General features: G+C 42.0%; 1 protein-coding gene across 5 annotated transcripts in view; it reads right to left on the reverse strand.

Moving 5' to 3' along the window:
* The window catches only part of LOC109632789 (kinesin-like protein KIF21A), a 34,354-nt gene that overhangs the window by 11,804 nt on the left and 6,844 nt on the right, over positions 1-15,706 (reverse strand). For 3 of the 5 annotated variants that reach the window (XM_020092229.2, XM_069519314.1, XM_069519315.1), the window contains exons 2-21: positions 9,062-9,284; positions 7,109-7,291; positions 6,530-6,679; positions 6,055-6,189; positions 5,763-5,927; positions 5,311-5,426; positions 4,741-4,936; positions 4,476-4,665; positions 4,210-4,273; positions 3,850-4,053; positions 3,472-3,519; positions 2,352-2,412; positions 2,151-2,262; positions 1,552-1,740; positions 1,243-1,442; positions 1,049-1,156; positions 827-895; positions 594-739; positions 343-487; positions 26-220 (exon numbers count right to left, since the gene is read on the reverse strand). In XM_020092229.2, coding sequence (XP_019947788.2) covers positions 26-220; positions 343-487; positions 594-739; positions 827-895; positions 1,049-1,156; positions 1,243-1,442; positions 1,552-1,740; positions 2,151-2,262; positions 2,352-2,412; positions 3,472-3,519; positions 3,850-4,053; positions 4,210-4,273; positions 4,476-4,665; positions 4,741-4,936; positions 5,311-5,426; positions 5,763-5,927; positions 6,055-6,189; positions 6,530-6,679; positions 7,109-7,291; positions 9,062-9,284 — 2,899 coding nt within the window. The remainder of the gene's footprint in view (positions 1-25; positions 221-342; positions 488-593; positions 740-826; positions 896-1,048; positions 1,157-1,242; positions 1,443-1,551; positions 1,741-2,150; positions 2,263-2,351; positions 2,413-3,471; positions 3,520-3,849; positions 4,054-4,209; positions 4,274-4,475; positions 4,666-4,740; positions 4,937-5,310; positions 5,427-5,762; positions 5,928-6,054; positions 6,190-6,529; positions 6,680-7,108; positions 7,292-9,061; positions 9,285-15,706) is intronic. The other 2 variants (XM_020092230.2, XM_069519317.1) reach the window with 1 other exon arrangement.

A 15,706-nucleotide genomic window follows, 5' to 3' on the forward strand; every position in this document is an offset into this window, starting at 1 on the left:
GACATTACTCCTGATGTTCTCTCACCTTGGCCTCCTCCATCTGCATGATGTTGGCCTGGCAGTCGGCGATGCTGTCGTTGATGTAGTCGATGTTGGCGCTCAGAGACTCCAGCTCCTCATTCAGGGAGGCCAGGGAGCGGTCAGCATCGGCGCCATCCACCGCCATCTTCTCTCTCTTTCTGGACACCCGCTCCCTCCGTCTGGTCAGCTCCTCACGTTGCTGTGATGGTGGGGGAGAGGAAGACAAAACAGAATTGATTTATTTTCAAGGACAGGAAACAAGTAAATTCTTCCTTTATAGGTTTCTTTTCTTGGCTCATGTCCATGACAACTCAGCGTTACCTTTAGCAGGCGGTTCATATCTATCTCCATGTTAGAGATGGTCATCCTCTGCATGATGATGTCACTGACACGTCTCTCCAGTGACTGCCATTTGGTCCTGGCTGTCCTGTTGAGGTAGATACTTCCCATCCGCACTGGGGAACTCCTGAAGAAGAAAACATTGCACTTTAAAAAATATTAAAATACACACTCGACAGTTTTAAAGACACCACCTCACACATACTGTCCACAGATCACATCTGATGTGATACCTGGCTCCATTGGATTGTGACGCTCCAGAGGTCTGCAGCCTCCCCGGTGTGGCTCGATGTGATGGCTCCTGCGGAGGCTCAGGTAAGTTCACCTTCCTGTTTACCTTCCCAGACACAGGCCTCACCTGCCGCCTGAGTGCTGTCACCTGACACAGATCCCAAAACAGTCACTAATTCTGCACATCAGAGTGTAAACAAATAGGTATATTATCCACAGATTGTGAGTGTCTTACCTCTTCGTTCTTCCTGCGTAAAATCAACTCCTGTTGTCTCTTCTGTGCCTCCAGTTGCCTCAGTTGGAGCTGTGTGGAAAAATGTAATATGAAGACAAAAACTTGATTCCTGGTCATTTAAGATTTTGAGCCTCTGGTCATATCAGTTAAATAATTACTAAAAATAAAAGTAATGATACAATAAAAAAGAAAAAGGTGTGTGAGTGTTTCCATCCCTCGTACCTCGGCTCTGCGCTGGTCTTTCTTCAGAGAGGCGATCTCCCTGTTCCTCCTGCACTCTGAGGCCCTGTTCCTCTCCTGCTGCTCCTTCATCTGACGCATCAGCACCACCTGGTGGATACATACACAACATAGCAGGAGATAAAATCAACTCTGAAACAAGACGACAGTAAAAAATAAATAATATAAAAACATACCTTGGTCTTCTTCATCTCCGTCACATCCTGCTGCAGTTTCTTGAGCTGCTTCTCATACTGTGACTGGTTCTTTAGCAGGCGAGCGTGCTCCTTCTGAGCCGACTGGAGCTTCTGCAGCTCTTTGTTCATGGAGCTCAGCTTCTTCTCATACTCAGTTTTGATTTTCTTGGCCTTCTCCTCGGTACCTGACTCCACCGATCCTGCAGAGGAACAAAGGGATGGGATGAAGTGACCTTCCATTTGTTTTGATTGTGTATTTAGGCATCAATTACAGCTCAAGTCAAGTCTCCTTTTGAATGTGTGTCTTACCCATGTTGTGCAGCACCTTGTCCCGCTCCAGCTGCGTGTCTCTGATCTTGTTCTGCAGCATCATCAGCTTCTGTTCGTACTGCTGCTTGAGCGTGTGCAGACGCCGCTGGCTGTTCTCCAGCTCGTCGATCAGCTTTTGCTTGATGGCGATCTCGCAGGTGATGTTGGCCAGGTCGGCCTGGACATTTTCTGCACACAAACACATCATTAGCTTGATGCCTTTTCCGTCCCTGTTCCTATAAAGTCGGGCCTCATTTTTTTATAATAGCCTCTCAAAAAACAAAGACCAAACCTTCTGGAGGTTTTAATGACATTAAAAAACTAACTTTGGTGACAATTGGACCCATTTCTTTGCAATTACTTTTGTAATGGGGATAACATACTGTTTATATAAATACGGAGGTGGGGCTTTAAAATGACATTGGAACCATTTCTCTGTGACATGAAGTCAAAGTCACAGAATCAAACCGAGCTATAGCCTATATCTCCCTTAATCTGATAGAATTCTTGTGTGATCAAATCAGCATGAAATATTTCTTTAAGATCTGTGACGGTTCAGGCCAAAAGTGTGATTATTTGTCAATTGATGACAATCTTACCTTTCTCCTCCAGCTCCTCAGAGTCGGACTCATCGGAGGTCACCTCTCCTGCCATCTCAAAGTCCTCCTCCTCTCCGTCTGCCTCCTCGCCTTCTTCGTGATCGCTGCCCTCCTGGTGACGTAGCGGCACACACAGGATGAGGACAACAAAATAAACACAGAGTAATGTGTGATAACTAAAATCTTTCTTTCGCCACCTACCACCTCTGCCTCCTCATTTCCTCGCTCCTGCTCATTGTCGGGGCCTTCTTCTTTGATGACGCTGAAGGAGGAAAAAACAGACGCTTAATGTAGGTCAGACTTGGATTAACAGCATTTTTAAATATAACGATGGGTAAAGGTCACATGCAAATGATGATACACTTCATTGGATCAGGAACAGATGTGGAATCAATGATGATTAATGAATGAGTTCACTGTGATTGCATGGGGAGCAACATTAACGATACACAGGGAAGAATAACAGGATTAAGTGATGATGATTCAGTTACTACAAACTAATTTCACTGTAAGAAGTTCTACCACACACTGCTAAGATCTGTTGACCAAATACATCTGATATGATCTTAAAAAAGTCAGTGTTTTCCCCAAATCAACTCAATTTTAAATTTACTGACAAGCATTTAAATGATAAAACTGTTTTTTAGCAGAGGAACTGATTCTGCTGATCTGATGTTGAGTTTGTTCCCTAGTGTAGGAGCTAGTGGGACTTTTAACAACATCAACCCATTTTTTAATAATTATTTATAATTTTGTATTTTTCATAATATTTGATTTCATCTTGGAACATTCAGTGTATTTTCTGTTGCGCCTATTGGATAAACAATTGTGATATGAACTGAAAGGAGTGTGGATTTTTGTTTGGCAACAGTGGGTTGAATGTGTCTCAAAAATAATCTCTGAGGCTCCTAAACCAAGTTTGCTTTTTATAAAACTGGTATAAAATGCTGTTGGTCATTCAAGTCAATAGTAATAGATAATAATTTTATATTGATCTCAGCACCCCCAACTCTGCCTGACTTCCCGCGTCCCTTGTTACTGATAATATCTGATCAGTATCTCGCAGTGTGTGATCAAAACAGAGGGTTAAATGAAAAGGTAAGAGCTTGGATTAGAGATCTGCTTCCCCCCAGGAGTGAAAACCAGCTGTATGTGCAGAAGAAGTTAGAGATTAGTTCATTTGGGAAGAATCAACTAAAATCCTTTCAACCACTTGGTGCATTTCAAGGACATGAAGTGCACCGCTGGTCCAAACCAGCTGGTAGTTGAACTGATTTCAGATTGTGTATTTGACCCAATCCTGGATGAGGACATGGCAAACCTGGTGGGTTCAACATCTTGGCGGTGATGCTCTTCGTGTCGCCTCAGCCTTCAGAGAGGGATGAGGAGGGTGAGGTGTGGAGGTGAGGAGGAGGAAGAGATGGGGAAGACGGGTCGTGGAAAATGACGGAGCAAGTGTGGGAATATTGCAAGATGGGAGAGAGGTAGTGAGTGAGATAGAGCGTAGAGAAACACAGTGCATTCAAATGATGACGTCTGTGTATGGAGATGTCGATGACAAAGATGGATTTCACAGATTTCACAGAGACGCACCCCGAAAAACAGACAACAGAAGACATCAAGACCCTGGCACTGAAATTCTACATGGTAAGCTACATGGTAAATTCTGTAAAAACCGTTCTTAAATTAAAACAGATACCTCTTCTTCTTCTTCCTCTCCTTCTTCTTGAGCTTCTCCAAGTCCTTCTTGGCCATTGTGATGACATCGCTGGCCTCGTTCTCGGGGGCGAGCATGGCGGGGGAGAAGGAGCCCGCTCCACCAAACAGCGAGGAGCGAGTGGAGGCTCTGGACAGACTCTTCCTGAGGTTCTCGTTCACGGCCTCGCTTTCAAAAAGTTTAGCTCTGAGGGAGGTGAATATTATTATCAACAAGCATTTTCCGGTGCTATCAAACAACAACTACACCTGTAGACATTAATATGAAGAAATCAAGTTTCTATTGATGCTTAACATAAAAGATTAATTATAAATAATTATATAACAATGTTGGGATACATACCTGAGCTCCTCAATTTCTTTGATATAATTCTGAATCATGTTCCCGATTTCTTCATTACCTTCACCTACAAACAGAAGCATCAAAGTGATGTGAGGCTTTGTCCAATCAATCAATCAATAGAATATTTTTGTAGATAATACTGACTATACCAACATTTTTAATGATCTAATCACATCTAATCAGTCTTACAAAAAGGTACAAAAAGCACCATGGGCCACTATAGTGGTATAAATGGTAAAGTGCTTTTTGGATCTGCTGTGGCCCACCTGCTTTAGCCAGAGCCTGGTTGGCGTGGTCACTGAGGATCTGTGTGAGTCTGGCCCTCTGAGCGTCGATGGTCTCCTGCATGGCCTTCACCCTCACCCTCAGGTGGTTGTTTTCTGTCTGCAGCATCGAGTTCTCGTGGACCAGGTCGTTGATGCCCTCCATCCCATCTTCACCCACCATTCGTTTTCCCTGTGAACCACACAGGCCAGTTAAGATTATGTAATTTTTTTTTTCTTATTCCAGCTTCTGTTTGCATGCTCTTACCGTCTTGTACTCCATCAGCTCCATCTGCAGCCGGGCTATCTCAGTCCTCAGAGCGCTGATCTGCTGGCTGGCTCGGTCCTGGTTCACCATCACCTTGTTCTTGATGTTCCGTGCCCGGTTGGCGTACTTCAGGGTGTTCAACGTTTCCATGAAGTCCCGGTCAGACGGGCTGATACAGGCGATCATCACAGTTTGACTGGAGAATACAGAGATGATCAGTCCCAGTGGTTCATTATTCATTTGTATGTATGAATAAAAGAAGTAAAGAGGTTTACACAGCACTTTTTCTATACTCAAATTTGAATTCCTAATTTTATATATCTGTACCATAATAAGCCATTAACAGATTGCTCTGTTAATAATGTAAGTATGTAACATTTCTACTCCATTTTCCATATATATTGTCAGAAAAACAAACGTGTGTCTTTTACTGTTGTTTATGCAAAATTGTATGAGGAGTAATTTGGCATCTACTTGTTCTAATCTATTTAAAATCTAAATCTTCTTTCTGCCCATCTCTCTTCTCTATGGTCTGACAGTATTTTATATATTCTTGTAATATTCACAGACCTGTTTCCACCAAGTGAGTCCTGTAGCAGCCGTGTCAGTTTGGAGTCTCTGTAAGGCACATGAGTGGAGCGTTTACTCCTGTCTCCCAGAGCGCTGATGACGTTTCCCAGGGCGAGCTGGGGTCACAGAGGACAGAAACACAGAGGAAGGAGCATTAGATAACTTTTTTCAAAATGGCAGGACTGCAATGGGAAGGTTGTTGATTAGAACGTCAAGACTGGAGATTAGAAAATAAACAAAGCTTGAGTTTGATAGAAATGAAGAGTGCAATTCATATTTTGGCCACCTGGGGGCTCTAATGCTCCAGAAAAAAGATTACCACGTTAGTGACATTGATAGTGCAATTTAATAATGACATTATTATCCCAGTAAGGGAAAACTTTCTGATAGATAATGCATCAATGCTACACAAATTCTCATTTCAGACCCAGACTCTCTCTCAGCCTCCTCACCAGCCCACAGTTGATGGAGATGCCCTCTTTGGCTCGGTCTCCTGTGGCTCCGGTTCTCTTCAGTCTCTCTGAGCCAGCCAGGTCCACAAAGTGGAATTTGGCCGTCAGTGTCTCAAATTCATTGATCTCTGAGTTGTTAGCTAGACGATTGTCTGTCACGTTATCCTGGAAGAGAAATAACACAATAACTATATGTACGTATGTTGCTTATTGAGCTAGAGCTGTAATTTAAATTGGTACATCTGGTGCTCCTTGTTAGACGATGCCCTCTGCTTTGTTTTCAAGGACTTACGTCATTATCTGGAGAGCAGACTCGGACTTGGCAGAGGTGGATGGTGAAGATGGCGTGCGAGCGTGAACTCTGGACGTTCATCTGGGTGCTGGCAGTGGTGCGAGACAGAGCGCCCAGCTTAAGACACTGAATCATCTGTCCGATGAGAATGGGAGGGGAGAAATTATGATGATTTTGCTTCTTCAGCAGAAACGTACAGATTGAGTCATGTGGATTATCTGAATAGATCGTTTAATATTATGGAGATTGTTCATATCTGAATAAAGAACTAAATTACTTCTCAGTGCTGTAAACAGAACTAATTAGATTGAATTCACTGGAACAATATTAGGTCGGAGTCAGAAAACGTATTTAATTTATAATTTAATATATAATGCCATGGCTTAATAAATATAGAACAAATAAATTCTGGACAAATATGGTATTAGTGCAATATTAATCTGCTGCAGGGACGCAGTGTGGTATTAAAGCTGACCTCAGCTGCAGAGGTCACGGTGCGGGTCGTGACCCCAACGGTGTAGATGCCTCCGTTGGCGTCCTCGTGGATTTTGATATTGGACCTCTGCTTCCGCGCCTCGATGTCTCGAGTGGAGTCAAACAAGTCCAGCACCTCTTCATTGTAAAGCTAGAGAAAAAAAAAACAGGAGGCGGACAATCGATAGTAAACACAGGGTGCTGCAGGGAAACTCAATAACTGATACGTCATCAATACTGTCATTGGTCTGTCATACACTGTCATCACTTCCCGGCCTCGTTTTCTTCTCCCTCAGCTGCTTCCTCACCAGCTGCTTACAGCCACAGTTAAAAATAAAGACGGGACCTGGATCCGCAGACACAGACTAATGACAGTTTAATGGCTGCAGGGTCACTTTAACGACCTGAACCCTTCACCCTCCACTGACCTTTGACCTCTTACTGTCTGCATGTTCTGGATCCATTGAATTAATGGAGCTTAAGCGTACTGGATATTTACATTTAGACTGATGAATGCACCTTTCTTAAATCTCATGAGATAAACAGACTTTCCACTTTTTTGTTTTTTTATTTTCTGCACCTCCAGGAACTGTGCGTTGATCTTGAACTCGGGCACCGGCTTGCCCTGCTCGGTGGCAGCCTGTCTGCGCGCCTCGATCCCCCTGAACAGGTGGTTGACGGCCCGGGGAATGATACCCAGCTCGTCCTCGCCGATGTTGACGTCGAAGCCAGTTCCCATGGTGTAGGTCTTCCCTGAACCTGTCTGGACGCAGGGAGGAAGACAGAGAGACATGTGTAACTTCACCCAATGGGAATAAAGTGTATTCCTGCACTTATCGTGTGTGTTTCTGGTGACCTTTCATCTGTGTGTCTGTGTATTTAATGTATCTATGTTGTGTTTCTGCACTAAAGTGTACGAGTTAGGTCCTCCTGGCAAAAAGGAAGTATGGCATCTAAAGGAAGGGGTAGGGGTGCAGCTGTGAGTAGTTTAGGGTGGTCAGAGGGGACCAGTTTGTTACCATGGTGTGGTCGCCATGGTAACAAAAAGAGGAATGCAACATTGAACTCGGATCCACACATCTCTCTGTTCCTCCCCGCAGAAACGCCTGAAAGACACCCCGGCAGGAGTGTGTGTGTGTGTGTGTGTGTGTGTGTGTGTGTGTGTGTGTGTGTGTGTGTGTGTGTGAATGAGTGCGTTTGTCTACTTCATTGTATGAGATTGCACCTGTGTGATCATGTGTCTGCACATACTTCTGTCGTGCATGTGTGTGTGTGTGTGTGTGTGTATATGTGTGTGTGGCCTCCACTGCACACCGTGAAATGCTCTTTGACAGGAACACAACAGTGGCAGGCACAATGCAAGTAAAGAAAAATGGACAGAGAGAAGAGGAGCGGAGGCAAAATTTTAAAAAAAGAGGGAAAGTTTAACTGCTGTCGTTCTGCTCGAGGGCATCCGCAGCGACATGAGAGACACTGTGAGAGAGTGAACAGTCTCTTTTTATGTGCTTTTATGTTACTTCTGATATAAATAACAAAAATGGTCAACACCTCCTGTTTGAGTGCAAGTTACGTTACATATAAGTTTGATGCTACATCATGTGTGCATGAATTAGAGCTCGACTGATTTATCAGGCAGATGAAAATTGTGTTTGTTTGTTTATGTTTGCAGATATGTGCCAATATATAGTTTTATTTGACAAAATAAGTAACATTTACATTTTTTTCAAGTTTTATATATTTGGTTGTTTTTGTGTATCTTTTCATTAATAAATAAAATTTATAATGAGGTTTATGGTTAAACTGTAAAATATCAATTGCATATCTTTGTCATAAGGGGACCCCAAAAATCCATATTGGTCAGGCTCTAGTATGAATGAATGGGTGATTGACACACACAGTGTAAAGCACTTGGTGATCCACAAGCAAACTGCTATATAAATGTAGTGTAATTACTATTCCTAAGCTTAAGTCCGATCCCCATAACATCTTTTAAACTCCATACACTCACGCATTAAAGAACAAAAATACTCAAATAAACATTGAAATGGGAACAAAGTACATTTAACAATAGCAGACCCTTTACATTTTGATTTAAACCTCTGCTATACATTGTCATTTCAGGAGGGAACAGAAGTGTGGATCTCTCAGTTTGCAGGTTAAAGTCTCATCTGTTGAATATCTCTCAAGTATGTTTCGATTTTGAGCTTCAGTTCTCAGCTCTGGTATGAGGTGAAGCTGGGAGCTGATTGGGTAACTGTTCTGTTAGTGTCTCTCCCTCTCGGGTGGATCTATCAGAGCCGATATAAAACAGGTCTGAACATGTCGGCTGATCGTGTATTGACAGAGCCGGTGTGGCTGTGAGGCTGCTCACTCCCTCTAATGATATGAAATGAAATCATCTCCATATCACACTGCTGCAATAAATCTTTGGATTCTGGACGCAGCTCCCTCCCCTTGAGCGGTGCAAAGTCAGAACGTGCACAAATCTGAACGTGTGTGTGTGTGTGTGCTGTGCCACTATGTGTGGACCGACCTGTCCGTAAGCAAAGATAGTGGCATTGTAGCCCTCTAAGCAACCGTCGATGAGGCTCTCTGTGCAGTGGGTGTAGATGGCATCCTGCTGGGTCTCCATGTCAAAGACATAGTCATAGGTGAAGGCCTTATCCTTACCCAGCACCACCTGGGGCTCGCCAGGCATCACGTATGTACAGATGTGGCATCCCTCGATCTTTTCTTTGGCCAGCTGAGGACGGATCCTGGTAGGAGAGACAAAGAAAGAAAGAAAAGTCATAAGACGGATAACGTCTTAAGCAGAAGTATTTATTCTCAGTGGCAGATGCATCAGTGAGACCAGGCTGATGATACATTCAAAAAACGATCATCCAAATCTGAGCTGTACTGTACTCTATTGTACAAATATCTAAATTTTGGTTCATTTCGCCAAACTACTGTTCCTGCAGAGATATTATGTACTGTCCTCCAGTTGTTATATGTGTGGCTTGCTAACTCAGCCTTAGGTCTTACGATAACTGCATTAGAGAAAACCAGACTCTATTATAAAACAAATATGTGGTTAAATAATCTTTCTCAGATTTTACAGTTTGAACCATGAATAAGAAAATGCACACTAAGTAAAAAAGAATAAAACCATATCATTTTCCATAACAATAAGGATAGATTTTTCAGGATAACCAGGATAAGAATATTACAGTTCTCAGCCTTTTAAGCAGAAAACACAACAGTACTAGATAAAAGAGCTCCTGGGTGTCTCTCTATGCAGCAGGGCCACAAATCAAGTTCAGTCCTGAAACTTAATAAGATTGAATATTTAGTTTCACTGTTAAATTCAGACATTCACAACACCCTTGTTTCTGTGGATGTGTGTTAAGGAGCTGTCTGTACATGCATCTGCAGCCTGATCAAGAATTTGCCTTATGTGATAGATCATTACAGGTTTGATGGTAAAAAAAAAGGCTGCAGATGAGTGTGACTTCTGTGCAAAGTGTTGTGTGTGTGTGTGTGTGTGTGTGTGTGTGTGTGTGTGTGTGTGTGTGTGTGTGTGTGTGTGTGTGTAGGACCGTGCAGTGCCAGTGCACTTTACAGTGCCCTCACTGTTCATGGGGGAGAGAGAGTGAGAGAGCTCTGGGTAAACAGTCCCACCCTGAATTTCATTAAGGAATCGCTCTGTTTGCTTAAGAGCAGAGAAAACACACTGTTATGACATAATTTCCTCCCATGATGCCCCTGTGCCTCTCATCACTGTGCTCACTGTCCGACTAGAGAGGAAGTAGAAATATGGGAGGCAGAACAGGGAAATATATGAGGATTTAACAGAAAAACAAACTGTAAAATGTTTGAGATAACACTGAAATACTCAGTTATAATATTGGACAGGTATTTGAAAAGAGAAAATACTTAAAATGTCCTTATGAAGGGATTAGATTAATTTCTGCAAGGTTACAGTCAAAATTAACCCAGATAAATGACTGACTGACACTGAAAACAAAACAAACTCAGACACGTGAGAATCTCAGAAGATCCTTATTATAAATGGCTGCTATTGTTGCTCTCTGCTAGCAGGCATCAACTTTGGGTGTGTGTGTGTGTGTGTGTGTGCGTGTGTGTAAGAGAGAGAAGGGGACGTGGCGTTTTGCATTCTGTATGCATTACTTGTGTGTGTGCATTGTGTGTGCATGTGTTTCCATTAAAAGACTGTCCCATTGGTCACAGCAAGACTCCATGGAATGTGTGAATGGCTTGGAAACACATTCAGAGGGTAATGGAGGGAGACACACTCACATAAAGAGCACAAGGGAGAAAGAAATAGAAAGTAGAGGCGAAGATGCAGTAACAACAAACAACCACAGAAGTGTCATTGTGTGATCCCAGCTATTTAGCAGAGGCTCTCTGGGATTACAGCCACACTGCAGGTTTGAGGAGAAACACAAACCTTCCTGCAGTAACTGAACACCTACAGAGGATTAGCACTGTCAGCTTCTGTTGTGGAGCAGCAGGACAACACAATGTCCAATAGAAATGGCAGTTTACACAATGGAAGATGTATATTATGTGGGAATTACCTTTTATTATTGATAGTTGGAGCTATGAAGCTCACCAAATGTCAAAATGTCAAATATGTACATATTACATCAAGAATCCCATAACAACAAGCGGCAGCAGTGTGTGATTCCTCTATTGCTTCCATTGTTTATAAAGATTATCCTGTGAGGGTCAGCAACTCTTAATTCGAGGAGGGGAAACTGGAGCCACTCCCAGCTTGGAGCCATGACTAGTTGTTTTATTACAGGACGTGTATGAAATTCAGGACCAAAGTAGTCAAGGAGATACTTATGTTTAAATCATAGTGAGATAAATGATCCACCTTTATGTTGGGCCCTCCCTGGAACCCCTCAAAGACTCCCTTAGGGGTCCCCTGGTCCCACTTTGAAAACCCCTGGTGTAGAGAAAAGATTAAGCAATATGGTAAAATACAAATCTTCTTTTCAAGATATGTTTCAATCAAATTGTTACCATGACAACCTGTGAGAACACAGCCAAGTAAAAGAAAATAATTCAGATGCTGTGCAATTATGGACGACTGGATTATTTAATGTAATATGAATTAGTATAACATTATAGATAACAAAATATGTTTAAAAATAAAAAGGAGCAGATTTTGAAGTTGTGGCTGAAAGCAAAACGCCCTGCATAACTGAAAAGAACTGCACACACTGCTGAGACACACAATCACTAGCTCCATTATTAACATAACAACATTGATTGGTGCTGCTTTAGGTTTGTGGTAAATGCTCATTAATCTGTGCGTACAGTGATTTGGAGAAACTGATGTCAGTGATACAGTCAGAGGCTTCTGGTCATCTGAGGTTATCAGACTTAATGGTAGCATGGTTTAGGCATTACAGGAGTCAATCTGCATTAATCCTTTTGGCCACTTTCCTAAAACTCGAGAGTCATTTCTGTAATCCCACATAACAATGGAGGCACTCACTGCTGCTTACAGCAAGGGTTTAAAGTCACTGGGTATGAGAGTTTGCAATGAGATTAACATTAACTTTATCAAATTTGGAAAATGTCTGATTCAGGAGAAATACCCTGATGCACTCAATAGCTGCTGAAATGGAACTAGATCAAGTCTGTATCACTGCAGCTCCTCTAAATGTCAAGTCTATCTGATTGTGTTCGCCTCCACAGAGAAGTGATCGGGTTCTACGACATCCCCAGGGTCATCCATTCATGAAGGAACAATGGATGGGCCGGAGAGGGAAAGATATGTCTGACAAAACGTCAACAGAGGGAGACATAAAAAGAAAGAAAGGGACTTAGACGAGACATGATGGTGGCAGCCCAGACGAAAACGATTATGGCAATCTCTGCATTATAGGAGGCAGGTCCAGACACTATCCAGTCATACAAACCTATTACCTGTCTGCATAATGAAGGACATTCACATAAATCATCCAACTGGACTAATTCTGCATTTTGAAACTCTGATTTTCTTAATAATTTCTGGGCTCTTAAACATATTTAAAGGGCCCCATTTTAATTGTTCCGACAATTTTTGTGCTTGCATATTTAAGGCATTGAGACTCTAGGAGCACAATGATTTAGGCTGAATTCAAATGTGCTGTCACGCTCACAAACAGCAATGTTAACATGCTAATGTTGGATCTCATGACAACAATATTCATAGAATCACTTCCTCTTTATCAAGTTGTCTTGAAAAATAAAACCACATTTGTTTTGTTGCTGCAATGTTTTACCTGGAGCTGAATTGCAGAGCTTTTATTTAGATTGTGTCGCTTGCCTAACAGACCTTTGAAATAGTGGACTACATGTCCTACATGTACTACATGTATGAAACACTAAATCGGTAAATCATTCAACTTATATATGAGCTACATGCATGAAAAGTATGAAAGCAAATTCAGTTTCATTTTATGAAAAACGTTGACTATAATTGTATCATTTGACTTCTGATGAGGTGTCAACTCAAATGGAGTTCAAGTATCTTAACCTTGCTGTACACGATATTTGAGTACTGTGGAACAACGGACCTCTATTTTGAGTATATTCTTGGGTGTGTATATATTCACAACTCACACGAGCTCTGGCATCAAACACCTCACTTAAACACAAACAGGTGAGGGATAAGCAAGGTGTGAAGCACGTCCCGCTGCTGTATTATTAGTATGACTGACTATGCATACTATTAGTGTGTGTGACTGACTGACTTCAGCTGTGATTAGGATCTGGCAGACTTCGGTCTGTGGTTCAACCCAAAACACTTTTTCTCCTGGTGGCTGAATAAGGGCTGCCCTTCAGCACTGCAGAGACTTACAGCACTAATCCACCTTCTAGGGTGACACACACGCAGGCTCCGCACAGGCTGTGTCTCCAGGAAACTCAACCCTGTGCGTTTTTTTAGGTGCACGTTCAATCACTTGTGTACGAGCGTGTATCTGCACTGTTCAGCAGCTTGTTGTCTCTTTGGTGAAATTTAAATCATGTTTCTTATCAAGAAACAACTATAATGATTATTGATTGATTATTATGTCAAATGTGAAAACCCCCATTCATAGGTAGCTACACACACACCTACACACACACACACAGATCAGGAGCCCCATAGGAAGAGTCAAAACCTGTCTGCTATTAACCGCTTGAAGCATAAATCTACTGTGACAGGTTCGGCCTGATGGCTGGAACGCTAAGAGGAAAACTGCTAAGACGTTCCTGAGTGGAAGGGATTAAAGGGTTACATTTAACTAGTGAATTTGATCACCAGGCACATTACATTATAACAAAAGGGTTTGTGTTGTTGCTTAAATGAAAGCATAACACATAATTCAGCAGGGAGTTTATGGACCGAGCTTTGCACGAGTCGACCATTAGTTCAAAACCAAAACTAAACAGTAGGAAATTCTCGAGGATCATAGACTGTATAAAAAGAGGGGCGACACATCTCTCAACGTCCTCTCACTATCCAAAAATGAAGCCAAAATATCCAGGATTCAGAAACCCTTTTTCGCCAAAAAAATACTTGACCTGTCTTTTGACTTTTTGGTCCATGTCCCATTCACCAAATTGGAGGAGGCAGGATTTATGACCCACACTGCAGCCAGCCACTTTTGGGGAGCTGTCACATAGGGTAAGAGTAAAAAAATAGTAAAAAAGTAAATTGCAATGCTTCGAAACATAGGTCGATAAAAGAAGACTGGTGTCAGGAGACTATAATGAGATACAGTTCATTTAATCCTGCAAGAGCTGAAAAGGTGATGCACACACACAGACAGGTTGTAGTTCACATATATTTATATACCTATTCGAACAATACACACACATTACAGACAGACAGACACACACACACACACACACACACTCAGACACACAGAGGGGCTTTGTCAGCCTCTCCCCACGTGACAAATCTTGTTAGTCTCCTGCTCTGTCTCATTACCGCGATTACTGCGACAGCCTGAGAAACAGTGTACTTACTCCTCAAGAGTGCACGTACACGTACACACGCACAAAGACACACACATGCAGACAGACATCCAGAAAAACCCAGACATTATACAACTTGAGTTTTGAGGTTTTAAGTTCAGTGGAAAGAAAATATGATGGAAGCTGATGAAAGTTCAATAATCTTTACCAGTTTACACACAAAAATGATTTTTAGTTAACGTTCTCATTCAGACAGTTTGCAGCATAAACGTCCTCCACAACATGGAAACACATGAAGAAGAAAGATTGGTTTACTGACTACCACCTCCCTCGTAAACATTATAAGACACTGATAAAAAAAGAGATGAGTCAGCCTGACACCACCATGCTGCTGATCTAATCCTTATTTAAACCCAGCCAATCAAATCACATGCTGACATCACCCCCCCATCCAATCGATTCACTCTCCCGCAGAGATTCAGCCGACCATTGTGACACAGTGACAACACAAAGCCAGATGCTTCATTCCTGCCTGTACACTATGATCTAATCTGCATTAACCTCATTTTTGGTTTCGTTTCGTGGTTTCACTTCAGTGGCACAGCTGCACCCAGCACTCAGCACAAACAGAGAGGAACATCTGAGCCCAGGAGGCAGCGGACATCATTATCGCCTCAGTCTGACTCATCACCTGACATCATCACCTAAAGACACAAATCTCTGGATCTTACAATAATTCCAGAAACACCACATAGATCTTAACATAAGGTAACATTCTGCTGCTCGGGGATAATACTACATTATTTTATCTGAGTTATAAGTCACTGTATTAATAATAATAACAATATTGTTGTGGGATACATTTAAAATATTGTACTATAAGACCCCTTTATTAAAAATTATGTGTTTGTGATATTTATAACAAGATATGTCCCAAATAAAAGGTTTACTTTGCTTTCGAGGGTCGATTGATCCAAATTTCATGAAGTGTAATTTCTATACATTGCCAGTGATACCATATACAGAGATATAGAAGTAGATGCACATTTTTTTAAATAACCAATAACCAAATTTATAACAAAATTAAATCTACTTCCATGCTCGTGAGATGAAGCATATACTGGGTATAAAGATGGCCAACATGTCAGCTCTCCAGAAGTGAAACCGAAGCATCTTGATCGCCCCCTGGTGGCTGGCTGCAGTATGGTGCATCAAC

This window comes from Paralichthys olivaceus, chromosome 23 (genome assembly GCF_024713975.1).
Source record: "Paralichthys olivaceus isolate ysfri-2021 chromosome 23, ASM2471397v2, whole genome shotgun sequence".
NCBI classification, from domain to species: Eukaryota; Metazoa; Chordata; class Actinopteri; order Pleuronectiformes; family Paralichthyidae; genus Paralichthys; species Paralichthys olivaceus.